At 42.7% G+C, this 19625-nt stretch overlaps 1 protein-coding gene across 6 annotated transcripts in view; it reads left to right on the forward strand.

The window, feature by feature from the left end:
* The window catches only part of DIP2C (disco interacting protein 2 homolog C), a 366720-nt gene that overhangs the window by 180683 nt on the left and 166412 nt on the right, over positions 1-19625 (forward strand). For all 6 annotated transcript variants that reach the window (XM_081932268.1, XM_081932270.1, XM_081932269.1 and 3 more), the window contains exon 2: positions 17604-17675. In XM_081932268.1, coding sequence (XP_081788394.1) covers positions 17604-17675 — 72 coding nt within the window. The remainder of the gene's footprint in view (positions 1-17603; positions 17676-19625) is intronic.

Raw genomic sequence — 19625 nt, forward strand, 5'->3', positions numbered from 1 at the left:
CTGCCTGAAGTGTGGTTGGATTTCGCGCTGGCGCAATCACAGCAACACCGTGGGAGGCTTGCTAGCGGCTGCTGGTGAGCCCCTGGGACAGGTAGACAGTTAGGATCCCCCAAATAGCTGCCAGAGGACTTGTAGGTAGCTGGAGGCTACCTGAGCCTTCAGAATAGCCAACAATTTCCCCGGTGCCGCTCCAGGCGCGCAGTGGCCATTTTGAAAAAGAAAAAATAGGCAAACTTTATTCCGGAGCCATTTCAAACCACTGCAGCCTGTTTTATTCACCAGATCGCTGCTGGGAGGGGTTTTAACTACTTGGCCTCATTCCAGGTCTCCAGACATGCCTCCTCCTCCCCAGGACTTCCATCAAAGCGGCCACAGGGACTTTGGTTGTTGCTTGGCCATTCCCTGGTATGCTAGACATAGCGCAGATCTGCGAGCACCTTGGACAATTCTGACCAGCGCCATTTTGCTTCTTAACTGGGACATTGACATCGTCTAAAGGTCTCCTGCTCAATGCGACCATGCCATCTTCGGCCCTAAAGCCTCTTTTCTTTTGCCAGCTCTACAAGCCAGTTCTGCCTCTCTGCCTGACATCATGGCCAGCACCAAGGAGGCTGAAGCTAATTCCCAGGCAGGGTCAGGGGGCTGTGTGCTCCTCCAAGGGGAAACAGCCCAAGCCCAGGAAGCCTTCCAAAGCTGCAGAGAAGATGGCTGAGAGGTGCCAAAGGGTCCTTGAAAAACAATTTCAAAAGGCCCAATCAATGTAAAGGCAAGCAGGGGATCCCTCTCCACCCAGGGAAGAGTTCGCGGGGCTTCCCTTCCCACTCCCCAGAGAGATAGGTCCCCATCCCTGGCAGGGGAAGAGGACTTTGGTTTTTCGCCTAATCCCTCTAGGGCAGTGGTGGGCAACCTTTTTTTTCAACTGAGCCAAATCTCGCCAAAACCACGATTGAAATTTACTTTGAGAGCCACATTTTTAAAACCGAAAATACATAGGATGGTACACTGTTTTTAGTTTCAATAAGTTTTTATTGAGAATATTCTGCATGCAAGTATCCACATAGGTCGGGAGGATACAAATAACACAACTAATAAAACAAAAACTTTAGAACGATATTATTTATCGATAACGTTAAATTCCGTAAAATTTGCCTTACAATGTAGAGAAAATTACATCCTGACATTGACTGACAAAGTCACAACCACTAATGTGAACATTGGCCTTGCATTTCCTTGGATAGTTTGAGTAAGTCAGGTTTGTATGTTGCTGTTTTTAATTTCATCTCTCTCTCCCACTTTCTTTCTTTTTTTCTTTTTCTTTCTCTCTCTCTCTCTGGCTCTTTGTCTCTCTCTCCCTCCCTCCCCCATCTCTGTCACTCTGTGTGTGTGTGTGTGTCTGTCTGTCTCTCACTCACTCTGTGTGTGTGTGTGTCTGTCTCTGTCTCTCCCTCTGTCTCTCTCCCCTCCCTTCCTCTCTCTCTGTCACTCTGTGTATGTGGGTGTGTCTGTCTCTCACTCATTCACTTAATCACTCACTCTGTGTGTGTCTCTCTGTCTGTCTATCTTTCTCTCCCTCCCTCCCCCTCTCTGTCTCTCTGTGTGTGTGTGTCTGTCTGTCTGTCAGTCTCTCTCTGATTCCCTCCCTCACTCCCTCTCTCTGTTCCTCTCTCTGTCTGTCTTTCTCACTCACACACACACACACACACACACACACACACACTGTGGTCACCTTGTTGAGTGTTCCAATCACATTTGAAACACTCAACAACTGGCCTGCATTTATGGTATTTTGCAGCATTCTGCAGTCATAGGACCAAAATTGGTTGTCACTCGCCCGGGCTTTTGCAGAAGCTTCCCTCCGAAGCCCGAGAGGAGGGAGGGGAGCGGGCACCCGGCACACAGAAGAGCCGCATTAAAGGGTGTAAAGAGCCGCATGTGGCTCCCGAGCCGCGGGTTGCCCACCACTGCTCTAGGGCATCTCTTGGGTCCCCCTGTCCATCTCTAGCTGAGGAGTCCTTGAATGAGGCCTGCTCCATTATTGAGGAGGAACCTTTGCCTCCCTCTGAGGCTGGACCAAGCCCACCTGAGGATTAGGGGCCTCAGCTGTCCAGGGAAATGCAGGAGGTAGTTGCACGTGTGATTTCCTGAGGGATTGCTGATGGCATCCAACAGTTAGGCATCACATTGCCCCTTCAAACCAACAATCCGATCGAGGCTCACGCAGCTAAAAATCCACTGTCTAGAGCCACCTCCCTGGCGCCTTCGGGGGGCAGTGGGTTGTCTGAAGCAGAGGAGGGTGAGCAAGATGCTCCTGATCTTTCAGAGGATGAAAATCCTCTCCCTGATACGTCCGCCTTCTCAGGCTTATTCAAGCCCTTGATGTTTAGGGCAATCTTTGCCAAGGACAGAGCCTCCACCACCCAAATGGGTCTCCCAACTCAGGCAGACAAGCCTTCATCTGATCAGGACAATAAGGATACTATTGGGCCCTAGGATCCAGATGCGGGGCTCTTCAAGGAGACCACTCCCCCTCAGGATCTTGTGCCAGCCCCCCAGCTGTTCCTGGATGTTATCCAGCGCCAATGGACCCAACCGGGTTCCATGGCTAGTCCCAGTGGGCTAGATAGAAGCTGTATACCATGGAGAGTAGTCTTGAGGATCTCTTGAAGTTTCCTCAGGTAGATGATCCCATTATGGCACTAACGCCCAATTCAGTGCTTCCAGCCAACCTGCTGGAAGGCCTCAAAGCTGAAGACAAGAGGGCAGAGAAGGCTGCTCATAAGACTCACTTAGCCACTGCATGGGCCATGAGAGCACCTTCTTCTTCTTACTTTAGCAGGGCAGTGCTGTTTTGGCTCCGCAAACTTCTGTCCAGCCTACCGGCGTGGGACACCAGAGCTTGCCAAGATGTGAATAAAATCATAGCGGCCGTCGATTATTCTGCCGATGCCTCTCTTAATGCCACAAAATTTTCCTCCAGAGCCCTTGCTTCTAATGTGACCTCACGCTATCTGCTGTGGCTCCGCCACTGGCAGGCGGACATGAAAGCAAAGTGGAAGCTCATTTCCGCTCCCTTTAACGGGGGGAAGCTTTTCGGGGAGGCCTTGGATTCTGTCTTAATTGAATCCAAGAATAAAAATAAAATCCTACCAATGGTCACCAAAAAGCCAGACGGCAAGGGTCATTCCTTTGTTAGGCAGCCCTTTTAGAATGCAGACCCCCCCAGCCTCCTCTGGGGGATTTAATCAGACATACTCCCAATCTCAGGATCGTGCCCAAGACAATAGGAAGCAGGGTAATCACAGGCCCTTCCAAGGGGGGTATTCCAACCGTGTCTTTCAGAAGTCGAAGTGATCGTCACCGGTCCCCTCCCATAAGCAGTTGTCTCCAACTCTACGCCGCTCAATGGGAGGAGATAATGACGGACACTTGGATTCTGAATATGGTCCGTCACGGCTTGACCCTGGAATTCCTCTTGATTCCTCCATGGACCTTTGTCCATTGCCCCAGGAGTTGCAAAGTCTTTCTCACACAGGAGCAGGTGGAAAGCATAATCTCTGGTGAGACGCATCTGAGCAACCGGGTCAGTGTCCATTGTCTCTCTCTCCCAGTTGCTGGGAAAACTAATCTCATGCATCACAGTGGTTCCTTAGGTGCATCTGCATGCGCGAGAACTCCAATGGTTCTCCTACCGATCCTGAGATGCAAGGCTAGCAACCCAGGAGAGTGGTTCGTCTCCCCCCAAATGTGGTTCGGTCCCTCAGGTGGTGGCAGTCGGAGGCCCTACTACGGGGATCCTTCTTCAAGGAACCGGAGCACCTCATCATAACAATGGACGCAAGCCAAGGCCCTGATGGTAGAAGCAGTAGCACTGGGCTGATGGGTGGAACGTCACCTGACATCGCTGTGGGTGGACCACATCTCGAGGGAGGACAATGTGGCCACGGACTGGCTGAGCAGGACTACCATCAACAACTCGGAATGGCGGCTCCATCGCTGTTCCATTAGCTGTCGCAGAGCTTAGGCCTTCCGAGGGTCGATCTGTTCACCACCCCGGCCAACACGCATCTCCCCAGGTTCTTTGCCAGGTTTCAGTGGCCCGACACAGAAGGGACAGACACCCTCCGATATTGCTGGCCTCCTGGTCTCTTGTATGCTTTATTGCCTCTCCCCTTGATACCACTGGTGGTCAGGAAAACTCTGTCGGAGGGAGCAGAAGTATTGCTCGTAGCACCATACTGGCCGAGGAGGTCCTGGTTCGCCAACCTCGTCAGGCTGTCTGTGACCAAGCACTGGCTCATACTTCATGAGCAGATCTCCCTCACTGGACCTCCAGTGGCTGCAACTAGCCATTTGGCACTTGAGTGGGACCTCCTGAGGCTAAGCAGATTTTCGGACAAGGTCATCCGTACCATCCAGGCGGCCCTCCACAGTCAGAATTTATGAGGGGACTTGGTCTGCCTTCTTAACATGGTGCCAGTCTCATCACGTTATCGCCACTTCCGCAACTATTCCACAACTCCTGGATTTTCTCCAGGAGGGATTGGACAAAGGCCAACACACTCTATCGGCAGATTGGCAGCCTTGGACACCATTCTTTCCACGGACTCACATCTGCCTCTTAGTAACATCCTCAAGTTTGTAGCTTCCTCAAGGTAGCTGCCAACTTCAGCCCCCTACAATTTACCGATACCCGACCTGGGATTTGTCCGTCGTCCTACAGACTCTGACCACAGCTCCATTCGAATCGCTTCAATCCATCAGTTTGCATCACTTGTCTCTTAAGACGGCTTTTCTTATAGCTGTCACCTCGGCACGCAGGATCTCCGAGCTAGTCGCTCTTTCCGTCAGAGAGGACCTCTGCATTGTGCATCCAGACAGGGTCGTTCTCAGACTGGACCCAGCATTTGAGCCGAAAGTCAACAGCGTCTTCCACAGGACACAAGAGGTGATTCTTCCTAATTTTTGTGCACAACCCAAACATCCTAAGGAGCACATGTGGCTCGCTGTGCTGTGCACATATACAAGAAAAGAACTGCTTCCTTTCGCAGGTCGGAATCATTATTTTTGTCTTTTCAGCCCATTTCTATGGACAGGAAAGTCTCCTTTTCTATCATAGGACACTGGATACGGGTCTGTATTAAGCTAGCTTATGAGCAACAGGCTAGACCGGTTCCTCCACAAATTATAGCACACTCCACGAGGAGTGCCGCGACCTCAGCCGCGTGGGCCACACAAGTGCCCATCGAGGAGATATGCAGGGCTGCGACATGGTCGTCACCATCTCCTTTCGTGAGTAACTACAGACTAGATGCCTTTGCATCTGCGGAGGCTTCCTTCGGGAGAAGACTCCCGCGGGCCCGGGTACTTCTTCCCACCCTGGGACTACATAGCTTGGGTATGTCCCATGCTTGGACACTCCAAGCAGCACCTAGGAGAATGACCATTGGCTTACGTGAATGGTTGTCCAAGCCTGCCTTGGGGTCGCCCGCAGGTGCGTGTGTTACCAACTTTGAGGACATAGATCATTCATATGTATCTTTCTTTTGGGACTTATTCTTCGTTTTTTAAACTGAGCCTCCGAGGGGAGCAAGAGGTCTGGCTATACAAACTTTGAACTTAGTACTTGGGCAGCAAGCTGAAGTTAACCCATGTTTGGACACTCCCACAGCACTGAGAGTACGACCATTCAGGTAAGCCAACGGTCAATTTAAAAGCATCGAGTCAGGTTTATGCATTGATATCATGGAGAAAAGCTGTACTTGAGAAAGTACCTTGGAGTCTGATGAGGCTCTCATTTTAATATTTGACCTAAGTGGCAGTCGAGCATGATAAACCACAGATGTGAGCACATAAATAGTTGTCAAGGTCCCTATTCCCGTCTGAGAAACCATAATGAAAACGAGAGCATTGGGATTAAAATACACAATACTGACAAATTGCCCTACGCGTGTTCTCTTTATGTAATTTTATTGCAAGATAATTTGTTTTCCTTTCTGTTGGATTGCTTCATGGGCGACAAGTGTTGGTGATGTGAACTTTCAGCCTTGTAGTGAGCCATGAGTGTCTGCTGAATGCAGCCTGATGTGGTTTGGGTAGCAGATCTGCTGAAGCATTGCAAAAGAATTTGTTTTAGAAATATTTGTTTTTAAAAAATGGAACAACAGCCTTCAAAATAGTTGCTAATTAAGCAGTAGGTTGCAACCTACAAGCATTTTTAAAAACCCTATTATGTATTACTTAAAAATATGTTAGGAAATATTTTATTATCCATTATTTTATTGGAGAGGAGGAAAGAAAAAAAAGGTTGAGACCCCTAGTTTTCTCCAATTTCCCCCCAGTTTTAACAAACTTCACATCTCTAGGTTTCTGTTTCTTACAAAGAGGCATATCTTCATTTGATGTTGATTTTGCCTTAAGATTGATTGATTTTATGTCACCAAGTCAGTGTTGACTCTTAGCAACCACCTAGATAAAAAATAATTTTCTCCCAAGTAGAATAATTTGAACTTGGTCATTTGTGTCTCAAGTGAGATCTCTGGGGTTGATTTCTTAGGTGATTCATTTGCTCTTTTTCTTGGTATTCCCAGGAGCCTTTCCAAGAGCAAAGTTAAAAAGCATCAATATTCTTCTTACTCTGCTTTTTTGAAATCTATAGGGTGCCACAGGGAAAACAATTGCCTGCACTGTTTTGATATTGTAGGCACATCCTGGTATATGAATGTTTTTTTCCAAGGCCTTCAGGGCTACTTTACAAAGTTCTAGTTTGTGGTGTATTCCTTGACTTACTTTACTGTTGACCACTGGTAGTAAAATCTACTTCAAACTGATCTCAACATCTGAATCTCGTAGATTCTTCCAAAGTTTTCTTCTTATCTACAGGTAGTCATCTACTTTCAACCATTTGTTTACTGACCATTTGAAGTTACAACAGCATTGAAAAAAGTACCGTATTTTTCGGAGTATAAGATGTACCTTTTTCCCTCAAAAAAGAGGCTGAAAATCTGGGTGCGTCTTATACACCGAATACAGCAATTCTTGCCCTCCGAAGCCCTGCCCCCTCACCAAAATGGCCATGCATACCCTTATGGAGGCTTTCAGAGAGCTCCTGGAAATGAGTGAAAAACGGGCCGGTTTTTGCCCCCAGCCCCCAGCAGCATTCTATAATAATAATAATAATAATAATAATAAATATTTATTTCTTAGCTGCACCCTCTCCCAAAGGACTCGGGGCGGCGTACAATAAAACATATGAAATAAATATATAGACAAGACATACATATTACAAAAACATATACCAAGACATGTACAAGGAGGAGGTCGGCTGATGAATAAAAACAATAAAATACAATGTTTAGAAACCCCTAAATAATTGAATACAATTAAAATACCCAAATAAAAACCCGTCAGGAGCGATATAGTTAGATCAAAGTTGAGCCAGGCCAGCTACTTGGAATAGGTGGGTCTTGAGCTTTATACGAAAGGAGCGGAGGTCAGAGGTATTCCTAATATCCGGAGGGAGGTCATTCCACAGGGCTGGGCCCGCCACAGAGCCTCCATAAAGCTATGCATGCAATATTTTGACAAAAAACGGGCCCGTTCTCGTGAAAAACAGGCCCTTTTTTGCTCGTTTTTGTCCTCCCCTTCCAGGAGCACTCTGCAAGCCCACCCCTCAAGGCTATTCATGCCTTTTTTTTAAAAAAAAAAAGGTCTCATTTTCGTGAAAAACGGGCCATTTTGGGGAGGTTTGCAGAGTGCAAAAACTTCTTTTTTCTCTTTTGGAAAGCTCTTTAACTGATTGATGAGAATTACATTGATCAAGTGCTGTGCCAGCAGAAACACCTACCTATCTACTCTATTTCTCTCTCTCTCTATTTCTCTCTCTCTTATCCCTCTACCTACATACACACACTCTCTCTCTCTCCCTACCTACTTACTGTATTTCTCTCTCTCTATTCTATTTCTCTCTCTCTCTCGATCCCCTTGTCTACCTACCTACCTACTCTCTCTCTCTCTCTCTCTCTCTCCCTACCTATCTACTGTATTTCTCTCTCCCTCCCTCCCTCCCTCTCCCTCTACCTACGTAACATGATGGGTTTCAATTTTTTTTAGAACCTCTTCTGTAGGTGTGGCCTGCTTTGTAAGAGTGGCTTGTCGGCCATGTGACCAGGTGGGAGTGGCTTGCCAGCCATGCGACTGGATGGGAGTGGCTTGCCAGCCATGTGACTGAGTGGGCATGGCCAACTTGTAAAATGTGGTGAAACTTGCTTAACAAAGCTCTTGCTTAGCAACCAAAATGTTGGCTCAGAAACTCTGGCTTTTGAAGCACGCAAGTCTTAAAGCTGTCAAGTTACAAGACCCTTGCACCCCTAACCCTTTAGAAAAAAAAACCCAGGGGTGTTCAAACTTGACAGCTTTAAGACTTGTAGACTTCAACTCCCAGAATTTCTTCTCTCGCTCTTCATCTTGATGATGTGCGGACGGTGGGGGGAGAGAGCTGGAACCGGTTCTAAATGGCACTGTAGATTTTTGGAAACTCTTCTATAGAAGAGGTTAGAAGTCAGGAACTGATTTACTTAACAGCTGTGGCAAGAAAGGTCATGAAATGGGGCAAGATTCACTTAACTTTCTTGCTCAGCACAGAAATTTTGGGCTCAATTGGGGTTGTGAGTCGAAGACTGTATATGGATTAGCTTGCCATTGTCACCTTCTAAATTATTTGTTAACTCCGGCCCTGGAATTTTTAGGTGATCTTCCTCCCAGACTTTTTCTTGCTTAGTGTCTAGGCTAGACAAAGTCAATTTGGAGTTCATTAAAATTGTGTTAACCTTCCTAGGCAGGAACAACAGTACAACTATAGTTGCGCAATCGTGTTAATCACTCCTCCTAGACAATAAGGAGGGCTTGAGAGGTTGAGAAAAAAATTCTTAGCTATTGTGATGTAATGCTTAAGTAAAGGTGATAGAAGGAATATAGCTTTCAGCACGATTCTGATCAAATTGGTAGCCTGTATTTGGGTCCTTTAATTAGTTATCAAGAAATAATGTGTTGAAATGCCCTTTTACAGTATAACACTTCGGTTATTCTAATTTCATACATTTAAGTATTCTACATAAGTAGTCTTGATGCCATTTTTCCAGAGTGCTAGTAAATTAATAGTAAATCTTGCAACTCTTCCTGTTATTGTCTGAGTAGCATTTTAAAATTATCTTCATAATAAGGACAATAACATAATTATAATTAAGGAACAAAATAAAATTAAGAAGTTATACCAGAAAACACAATAACTTGGTATGTCTGTGAGAGTATATTGAGGAGAGAGAGAGATGGATGGATGGATGGATGGATGGATGGATGGATGGATGGATATAAGCAGTTTGGTGTACTGGCTAAAAGCATCAAGCTAGAAACTCGGAGTCAGTGAATTCCAGTCCTGCCTTATTACATAGACAAAGCTAACTGGGTTTGAGAGTCACTGTCTCTCAGCCCTGGGAAACAGGTAGTTGCAAACCCCTGATGAAAAAGCATGTTAGGAAAACTGCAGGGACTTGCCCAGGCAGTTGCCACGAATCAACACTGAATCAATGACATGAAAATAGACATGAATATATCTGCATGCATGTCTGGAAACACGCCTATATATGCAAATACAGAGCTGAGAAAGCTTAAGGGGAAAGCTTGATTTTAAGACCATGGTTGAGACAATTTCAGGCAAATAATTATAAGGCCTATTTTTTATTTCCATTCTTTCAACATACTTTTCTCAGCATATGTGGGATATTATTACATAGACATAATATACCTTGATTTAAGCAGAGTGCTTGACAGGGTATTATTTGACATTTTGACTATCAGAATAGAGAAATGGGAGATGGATGACGTGACAATTATGTGGCTGAATAGATGGATATATTTTCAAAGAGTTCTGGTAATGGCAATTTTAGTAGATTCTTAATAACCAATTATCAAGTGGAGTGCCATAAGATTCAGTCCTGCATCCTGTCCTCCTTATTTTTATTAATCACTTGAATTAGATTTAAGAAGTGGAGGAAAACTTTGCCACCTGCACAAAATGGAGGGGAATAGCTAATACCCTAGAAGACAGATATCAAATTTAAACCAATCACACTAAGTTAGAAGGATAAAATGAAAATAAGAGAACAAAATTAAATAGGGACAAATGCCAACTTGTCCATGCTGAGCTCCGTTTTCACTCACAGAGGGTTGCAGGAAGCTGTGGCAGCCGAAAATGGAGCTTGGGAGCCCATTTTCACTGGCAGAGTGCTTGAGCTACCACAGGTGCCCCCTACAGGAGTGATGTTGAGCTATCCATGCCCACCCTGGCCACACCCACCCCTGCCCACCAACGTCAAACACAACCCCAATGTGTCCCTCAATGAAATCAAGTTTGACACCCCTGGTGTATCATGTCATGTAAGAAATAGACTCTCATTTGTTGTCTGTATTTAAACTGAGGCCTGGAAGCCAGCAGTTTCATTTTGATATGTACGAAGTAGGAAATTGAATTAGTACCTAAATGCCCTTCTCAAACTATCTACTTGCGACTTTACAGTGCCTCCTTAATTCTCAGTTCTATCCCGAATTGTCAAAAATATCTCTCAAGGACATCAGTACATATTGATTACTATTTGAATTGCTCATAATCCCATCTGAACACACAATATATGCATTTTATTCTTACTACTACTACTACTATTACTACTACTACTACTACTACTACTACTACTACTAATCATCCCACAGTCAGCCAGATGTTCAGAGTGGGTTTGGCATTTTTGTCTACCTGTCGAGCCCTTACCAAGGACCTGGGATAGGCAGAGCTGGATGTTTGATGTTATTAACAGATATTGTCGCAAGATAAAAGCTTCCAAGTAAAGCCGATTTCTGCAATTGACTGATGGCAAATTTGTCAATGCCAATGGTGTTCAAATGGTGCTCCAGTTGTTTTGGGATTGCACCCAAGGTGCCTATTACTATTTGTACTAACCTTGCTTGCCTTTGCCACAGTCATTCTATTTCTATTTTGTAGTCTTTGTATTTTGTTATCTTCTATTCTCATCCTGTCTCCAGGCACTGCCACATCCACTATCCAGACAACTCCTTCCTTCCTTCCTTCCTTCCTTCCTTCCTTCCTTCCTTCCTTCCTTCCTTCCTTCCTTCCTTCCTTCTCCCCTCCCTCCCTCCTTCCTTCTCCTCCTCCTCCTTCCCTTCCTCCTCCTCCATCATCAACATCAGTAGCATTATTATCAAAATTATTTTCAGTTTTGATTGCTGATATAGCTGGACAGTGCTGATTCAAACTGAGTAAATATCCAGGGAAGAGATGAAAGATAATTTTTCCAACAGCTAGGAAAAAATAGACTTTAAAAAAAAAATCTGCACTTCAAAGATAACCCATCAGCCATATAAAGAAATCAAAGGGGAGGATGACATTAGGAGTGATCCATATGGGTGTAGAATTCCAAAAATGGAATTGATTTGCTTTCATTACATAAAGTGTGTGTTTAAGCTTCAAATGAAAGAAATAAACATTGAGAATGGAAAGCTTCCCTGTTAAACTGTTTATATCACAAAGCACGTGATACAAAGGTTTCTTTCTTAAGGAAATTCTCAAAGGACTAATAGACCACACAATGAACATGGCAGAGAATACTTACCTTTGATGAAATTCATTTGCCTTTTAACCAAGATCATGGTACTTTAGTCTGTCATCTGGTTGTCCAAATATTAGAATCTTTCACTAGAGAACCTAGATAAGTGGATAGATAATCATCCCCACCTGTTAGTTCAGTGAAGTTTCTATATCAGTGATGGTGAACCTATGGCACGCGTGCCACAGGTGGCACGCGGAGCCATTTGTCAGGGCACGCAAGGTGCTGCCGTCAGCTGGCCAGCGCGCATGGACGAGTTCACCCTTTTTAAAAGCCATTTTTCGCCCTCCCCAGGCTCCAGAGGCTTTATAGGAGCCTGGGGAGGGCGAAAACAGCCTCCCCCGCGCCCCCCGGAAGCCCTCCGGAGGCGTCAGGGAAGCCTCTGGACAGTCCCTGAAGCCTTCGGAATGCTTAAAACAACCCTCCGAGCAAACTGGAAGTGGCTTCACTGACGCCTCCGGAGGGCATCCGGGAGGGGCGGGGGAGGCTGTTTTCACCATCCCCAGGCTTCTATAAAGCCTCTGGAGCCTGGGGAGGGCGAAAAAAGCATGTAAAAATGGGAGGGGGAGTGCCTGTAGTGCGCGCATGCGCACTGGGGGTCATGCATTACATTATGGGTGCGGCACACCCGCACACAACCCCCCTACGCTCCCCCACTTATGGCACGCGAGCCAAAAAAGGTTCGCCATCGCTGTTATATAAGATTCATTTGTTAAGTTGTCCTGACCCAATGGAGACAAGGAGAAAAATGGGGAAATTGGCCAACCTGATGTTGAACAGGAGATTGGTCGGGATATTTTCAGTTTGTGACATATAACAATATAACTTTCTAGCCAAGCAAATGTATGACTAAAGCAGTATTTCTCAACTCTGACAACCTGATGTGCAAACCACAATCCCCAGAATAGTGAATCCTCTATGCTGTGTGTGGGAACTTTGAGAGTTGAAGTCCACACATCATAAAGTTGCCAAAATTAAGAAACAAGGTAAAGACTAAAATTCTCTTTAGTGTTGCCTCTTAATAGACATGATAAGGCAAGTTGGTAGAAAGTTAGATATTCATTATTTGATATTTATTGCTAAAGATATAAGAATCAGACTTGTATGTGTATAAGTGTGTGTGTGCGTGTATATATGATTTGGAATAGTTTTAAATATGATCAGTGAAAGTTGGTTTCCTCCTTTTTGGTACATTTTATTAATGGGAAAGAAAGGGGGATTAAAATTAAAAATACTGACCTTTTTGCAAATTTTGACATGAATTGTATATTCTAAATTTCAGAATCTTTCGTTCATCTATTAGAAAGGAAAAAAAGGAAAGAAAAAGGGACACACACACACACACACACACACACACACACACACACACACAAAGAAAAGAAACAGCCCCTAGATAAATAAGAGAAAAATGTAAAGAGTTTTGAGCTATAGTAAATTATTTTGCAAAGAAGGTGACAACCAGTTTGGCCTAGTATTGAAGGCACCAAGTTGGAAGCCAGGAGATTGAGTTCTAGTCCTGCCTTGGTTGGTTGGTTGGTTGATTATGAGCCAATAAAAAGGAGATTGCAAATTCTAATCTCACTATAGGCATGAACATGGCTGGGTGACTTTGGGCCAGTCACCTTCACTCAGCTCAACTCACCAGTACCTCATAGGATGGGGAAAATAGGAGGAGGGAGGAGCATTATAGATATTTACTGCCCTGAATTATTTATAAAAATAATAAAGATGGGATATAAATAAATAAAAGTAAAATGTGGTCCCTATTATATATTTTTACCATTCAGAGTGATGTTATTCTAGTATTCTGATTCTCCCCCCTCCATTTATTTGCCCAAAATGGGTGATATTTGGACTATATTGAAGAAGAACTGATCATGAATCATCTTCCAGATTAAAGGGTGGAATGCTTCATAGTTCATCCTTACATCTAATTTTATATATGTTCTGAATATTGCTATAATATTAATAAATATAAGAAGTAAATATTTGTAGATCAGAGTTGAACTTTGGGCTCTCAAAGTTTGATTGTTTTTTGCAGACATTTCATTACCCTAGTTGGATTCCACAGTAACAACCGTCTAACCATTGCTCTTGAAAACCTTCTTGATGTCAAAAGTTATTTCCTGGATAGCTTTCAGATGGTCGTTTTAGTAGTCCAAAAGCCTCTTAAAGATGTATAGTCAGTCTAGTTGTTGACCTGAATGTTGGCTAGGCTGCAAAATACATCCCTTTCGATTTGGGTGTGTTTTTTCCCTCTCAATGCGTTTCTGCAGATTGCTTCCTTCAAGCTGTAATCCCTTGTCTCCTTGTGTATTTTTGGAAGGGCAGACGGAGAGACTCTGCATCATCAGTGAGAGAAATCAGTGAGTCATAGCACTCATTTATGAGGAACGTTGTTTCATTTGAATCTCTCTTGTCAAGATGCTGACAGTAAATTTGAGTCATTGGCAGCAAACAAGCTGTATAGCAACTTGACTATTTGGAGGATAAAAATAGATTGGGGGGGATGGAAAATGACTTTTGTCTGAAATCCTCAGACTTTGGGATATAAGGTCCCTCCCCACATCCATATTTTGATTTCATGATCTGCATATGCTTGAATCTTGATTAAAACCAGTTTTTGGTTTCCATCTGAAGATGTTAGTGTTTAGTTAAATCCTTATGTGGAGTTATTCAACAACTCTAGGGCAGTTCCAGGGTGGTGTCTCTCAGATTTCTTATTCTTGACAACATTTTTATTTTTGAATTATTACTGGAGAGTTTTGCTTTCTTTCTGCCAAAATAAGTGCTTTTTTGGGGGTGGGGGGTGGGGAACGAGTTAGAATGATCTAATAGGAGACTGTACATTCTACAAAGTTGATTATTTTGTCCGTTTGGCTGAAAGGTTTTCTTTTTTCTTCAAATGGTGCAAGCTCCATAAAATTCTGATAGAGAACCTTCATACTATCTGCTGCAACTTTATGGTAGTCTTCCCCACCAGCATTCTCCAGACGTAGAAAATTTCAGCACTCATAACTACCAACCAACAGGAATTATGGTAGCTTGAAATTTACCTCCATATGGAGGTTGGAGAAGATCTCCTTAGGAACTGAACTGAAGCTATTCACTTTCCCCATTTCAACCTATTAAATATATTATTATTAGTATGAAATCACATAAACAGTTTGTTATACACATTTATGCCTAGAAAATTTGCATAGAGTATTTTGCAACAAGCAAGCAGCCCCCAATTATCTCTGAGAATATAGTATGCTACTCATGTGTGAAGTTTTTTTAAATACGGTTGCCAAGAAATTGATAATATGGGTAGTCCCCACTTAGTTCATTTAGTGATGTTTGAAGGTACGTCACTGAAAAAAGTGATTTATGACTGTTTTTCACATATAAGACTGTTGCAGGATTCTTGTGGTCACAGGGTCAAATTCAGGTGCTTGACCACTGGCATATATGTGTGATGGTTGCAATGTCCTGGAGAAGCTAAATTCACTTATCTGTGTTACTAACCTACTAACAACTGCAGTGATTCACTTAATAACTTTGACCAGAAAGATCATAAAATGGGGCAAAACTCTCTTAACAACCATCTTGCTTACCAACAGAAATTTTAGGTTCAGTTGTGGTCAAAGACTTATTCTCATCTGTATTCTCATCTCTGTGATTAGATTCTTCCACAGGTCTGCATCTCTAATCACTAGAAATGCCAGCCTTACAAACTTTTAAAAAGTGCATTAGCTATTTTCTCCCACTATTTTTTTTCTAAACATCCTGAGCTTCGGAATATGACTTAATTTATGTAAATTTGTTTGTCTTCAAAATGTCACAGAACTTTTAGTGCAGAGTACTTATTTATAAATTATTATTATTTTATATGTCAGAGGAATCTATTCAGATGAATTTTCTGGAAGTTGAGTCATGGCAGTTAGACTTCTTTTTCTTGTTGGTTCAAAAAGTTTCGCTGTTTTATCCAAGTAGTTTCTTCGGTCTTCTATGCAGATGCTTTGAAGCTTTTCAAGTACATGTGCAAAGTCTAGAAAGAAGATCCATAGCGTATGGATTAAAAAAAATCAAAATGGCGGTCACAGATATGGTTCACCTTCATCTAAATTTACTAGTAACAATTTGCAAATGGCTATAGCTATGTAGATATGAACATGAAAAAGGTGAAGCCCTGTTTTCTCATGTTCATACCCACATAGCTGTAGCTATTTGCAAATTGAGAAACTGTTAGTAACCATAATAGTGGGCCTTTTCTGTGCTAGCCTATGTCTACATAACAGTGTGCCATCATCTTCCTCCTTCTTGAAATTAGCTCAAAGAAATTTGGAATTTAGGGAGGTCAAGTTTCCCCCCTCCCCCTAATAAGCTTTTGGGAACTGAAATAAATATCTACCCTGCCTTTTGTGATTGTTTATGCCTAGAGTTTTTCTGATGCAGTTGGGTTAATGGTCATTAACTCCTGAATTAAGATACTGGCAGTCCTCAACTTTCAATGGTAATTCTGGCCTAAATTGTTTTTGCAGTTATTAAGCAGGTGACCACATGATCGGTACCAATTTCATGATATTTTTTGTGCTGGTCATTAAGAGATTGCATTTTTACCCACTGGGTGTTTTTGCTGGAAACCAGAAGTAAACACCAGAAATTGGCAAAAAAAAAAAAAAACCATTGAAAATTGTAGATACATAACAGTGGGATGCTGCAAACAGCTCTGGATGTGAACTGTTTGCAAAGTGCCCAAAATGCGATCACATGTCTCTGTGTGTGCGTGTGCGTGCGTGCGTGCATGTGCATACAGTTGTTATAACTTGGAAATTGGGTCATAAGTCGCTTTTGGGAAATCCATCATACTTCAAATAGTCACTAAGGGATCAGTCATAAATAAAGGATTAAATTAACTGTAAGGACAGTTGTCACTGTTGTTATGAATGTGCTGAATATCCTGCTTAGAGCAGTTGAAGCAACAGATAATCAAGAAAGAAAAGTAATAAAATGGGATTTCAAAGTTTTAAATAAGTTTGCCATTGAATGAAAATTACTGGAAGCCACAATTGGAGAGAACCACTTATATTCACTTTCAGAATGAATGATTTACCTTATTGCCCCACCATTTTATAAATAAATTTGTTGTCCTCTTGATGCTCTGGGACTGGAGCTTCCCAAATTTTCAGACAGCCCAAGATCAGCATTTGGAGAATGCCAGGAGGAGCTGCTAGTGATCAAAGCCTGCCAGAGTGCTGGAATAAAACCATATAAAGCTTTGTGATTCACTAGCAAATCAGTCAATTAATGCCCCTGTCTTTATTCTTTGCTTTTGGTGCATCCCAGGACATAGTATTTGGTCTGTCAAAAAAATCATCTCAGCCTTATGGCTGAAGGGATAGAAATAGTATCTTTTTATAGCCTGGTCTAGAGAAGTTCGATGCAATTGATGCTTTGCATTTTTGTCTTCAAGTAGCTCTTAAAAGCTTAGCCAAATGTTTATACAATACTATTATTTGAATGGTGTACCAACAGTTCCAAATCTTTTGTGCATCCTTCATGCTTGATTAAAGAATCCCATTAATAGTGCTGGAAAATGCTAATTGGCAATGTCCTTTGCCAGCCATTACCGGCTCAAATATCCTATATAATCCATTGTTGATTAACATAATGAAAGCTGCTTGTATTTTTATAAGACAGAATATTGCAATGACAATGCAGCCCTCTGAACCAATTGGTAGAAAACTACACTGGGAGTTTAGTTGCCAAAAATGGCTCCAACTTAAATGATCTTTTCCAGGCAAAATGGAAATAATATATTTTCAATCATGTATTCATTATGATCATCAAAACAAACAGTGGTGCAGAGAAAAGCATTTACCTTCTTGACTTGAGCGGATGAGTTCTTTCTCCATTAAAGCGTGTCTTGATTTTCTTTGCTTTCTTTGGCAGGTGACATCACACAGAAGGGCTATGAAAAGAAGAGATCAAAATTAATTGGGGCCTACTTGCCACAGCCTCCAGGTATGTAGAAATTTAAAATCAGTGCATGGAACTGTCATGTGTATTAATCATTACAACAATCTGTTAATGTGCATCGTAGAGAGTTATCTGGAGCCACAAAAGAATCTGTCACTATTGTGTAATGTGTGTCAGTTCTTCCCACTAGTTAGTTTTTGTGGACAAATGTTCGTCTCCTTGTTCAAATATATGGCCTAAGTGTCCATCTCTTCTCATTCCCATCCCAGTTTCATTACAATAGCACTAGTACTTAGGTTTATATGCTGCTCCATAGTGCATTACAGCACTGTGAGCGGTTTACAAATGTCAGCATATTGCCCCAGATAATCTGGGTCCTCATTTTGCTGACCTCAGAAGGACGGAAGACTGAGTCACCCTTGAGCTGGCCAGGATCAAAATCTTGGCAGTGGGAAGAGTTAGCCTACTAAACCGCACTCTAAGCACTGTGCCACCAGGCAGCAATAGGAATCACATGGTAAGTGGAGCTAGATGAGACTGTTGAAAAGTATTGCGCTATTTTAAACTAAAATTATAGAAGTAAATAATATCTGGCCATCTTTTAATCATTTCAAATTTAAAATCAACAAGCTTTTATTAATTTATATTTCATATTTCCAAACTGCCCATCTCCCTCAAAAATATTTTCCTAAAGAAATGAATATTTCCAGAAATAGGCATTGTGAGCAGAATATGTTTATAGAATGTGTCAAAATGTTATAAAATTTGGAACTGAGTAAAATCCTTAAGATACACACCATTGGAGGGAATGCTACCTCATTCATGACAAGCAACCTTCAAAATTACTGGCCATGGAAAACATCTGTCCACACTATCTCTGTCTTAAGTAGACCCAGTTTCACTTAATTAGTTTCACCTTACTTAGTCCATCATTACCTACTAAGCATTATCCACAGATTTTGGAGAAAATGAAAAAGGAAAGATAGATTATCAAATCCATTATCTGGACACTGCACTCCAAATATTGAACAGTACAAGAGAAAGTCTAGAATACCTCCATCAGGGATGTGCGGTCAGTGGAGGCAGAGCCTCACCGCTCTCATCATGAAAAGAAAAGAAAAAGGCAAAAGGGAAAAGGCACACATGGTCCGATTCCCTGCCTTCCTGAGTCAACATGAAGGGGACCACAGAGCGCGCTCTGCTGGCTCGCGCTCCGCGCTCCCCTTCATGTTGACTCAGGAAGGCGGGGAATGGGACCACGTGTGCAGGAGGCTAAGGCTGCCTTAGCCTCCTGCACACGTGGTCCCATTCCCCGCCTTCCTGATGACGTCACCAGCCTCACCAGCCATAAACCTCACTGCACGTCACTGACTTCCATAGATGACATTTGAGCACCCTGGAGCCAAAGAGAAATTTCCCATTTCCTTTCTCTGATCATGGTCTTATAGATAGGAATGAAACTCGTGTAACCAATGTCCTTTCAATTTTAGAGACATTACATCTCAGACCAACTGTGTTCTAATTATTGCTCCCTAATCTGTTGGATCTGCTTCTTCCAAAACTGCTCAGCTGCTTAACGTGGTTGAGGAATCTTGGAAGATGTATTTAAAATTCAACTGGAAGGTGTCCAATTGGACAAGGCTATCTCAGTTATCAGTATTTGGGACAAATGACAGCATTCACCTTGGCGCACCTCTCTGTGGTCCACATAACAGTAGCAGAAATTAAATAGTGAGAAATAGGTGACTATTTCGTTCATAATTAATGCAGTGAAATTTATTTGTTTGGCTCTGTGGTATGGATCAACCAGACAACTCTCAAAAATCAAATGTATGATTTTAAAAAAATAGCTGAAGGTATCTAGCCAGGCATTAGAAGGGTTTTACATCTTTGTTGCCTGCTGGCCAATTTTTTTTATGCACTTGCAATTATAGCTGTTTAGAGTCAAGGAGTTTGGCAGAGGACCAGGTAAGAAAATAGAGGATTTCACCTGGT

Source organism: Natrix helvetica, assembly GCF_964273705.1.
Source record: "Natrix helvetica genome assembly, chromosome: Z".
Lineage (NCBI taxonomy): Eukaryota > Metazoa > Chordata > Lepidosauria > Squamata > Natricidae > Natrix > Natrix helvetica.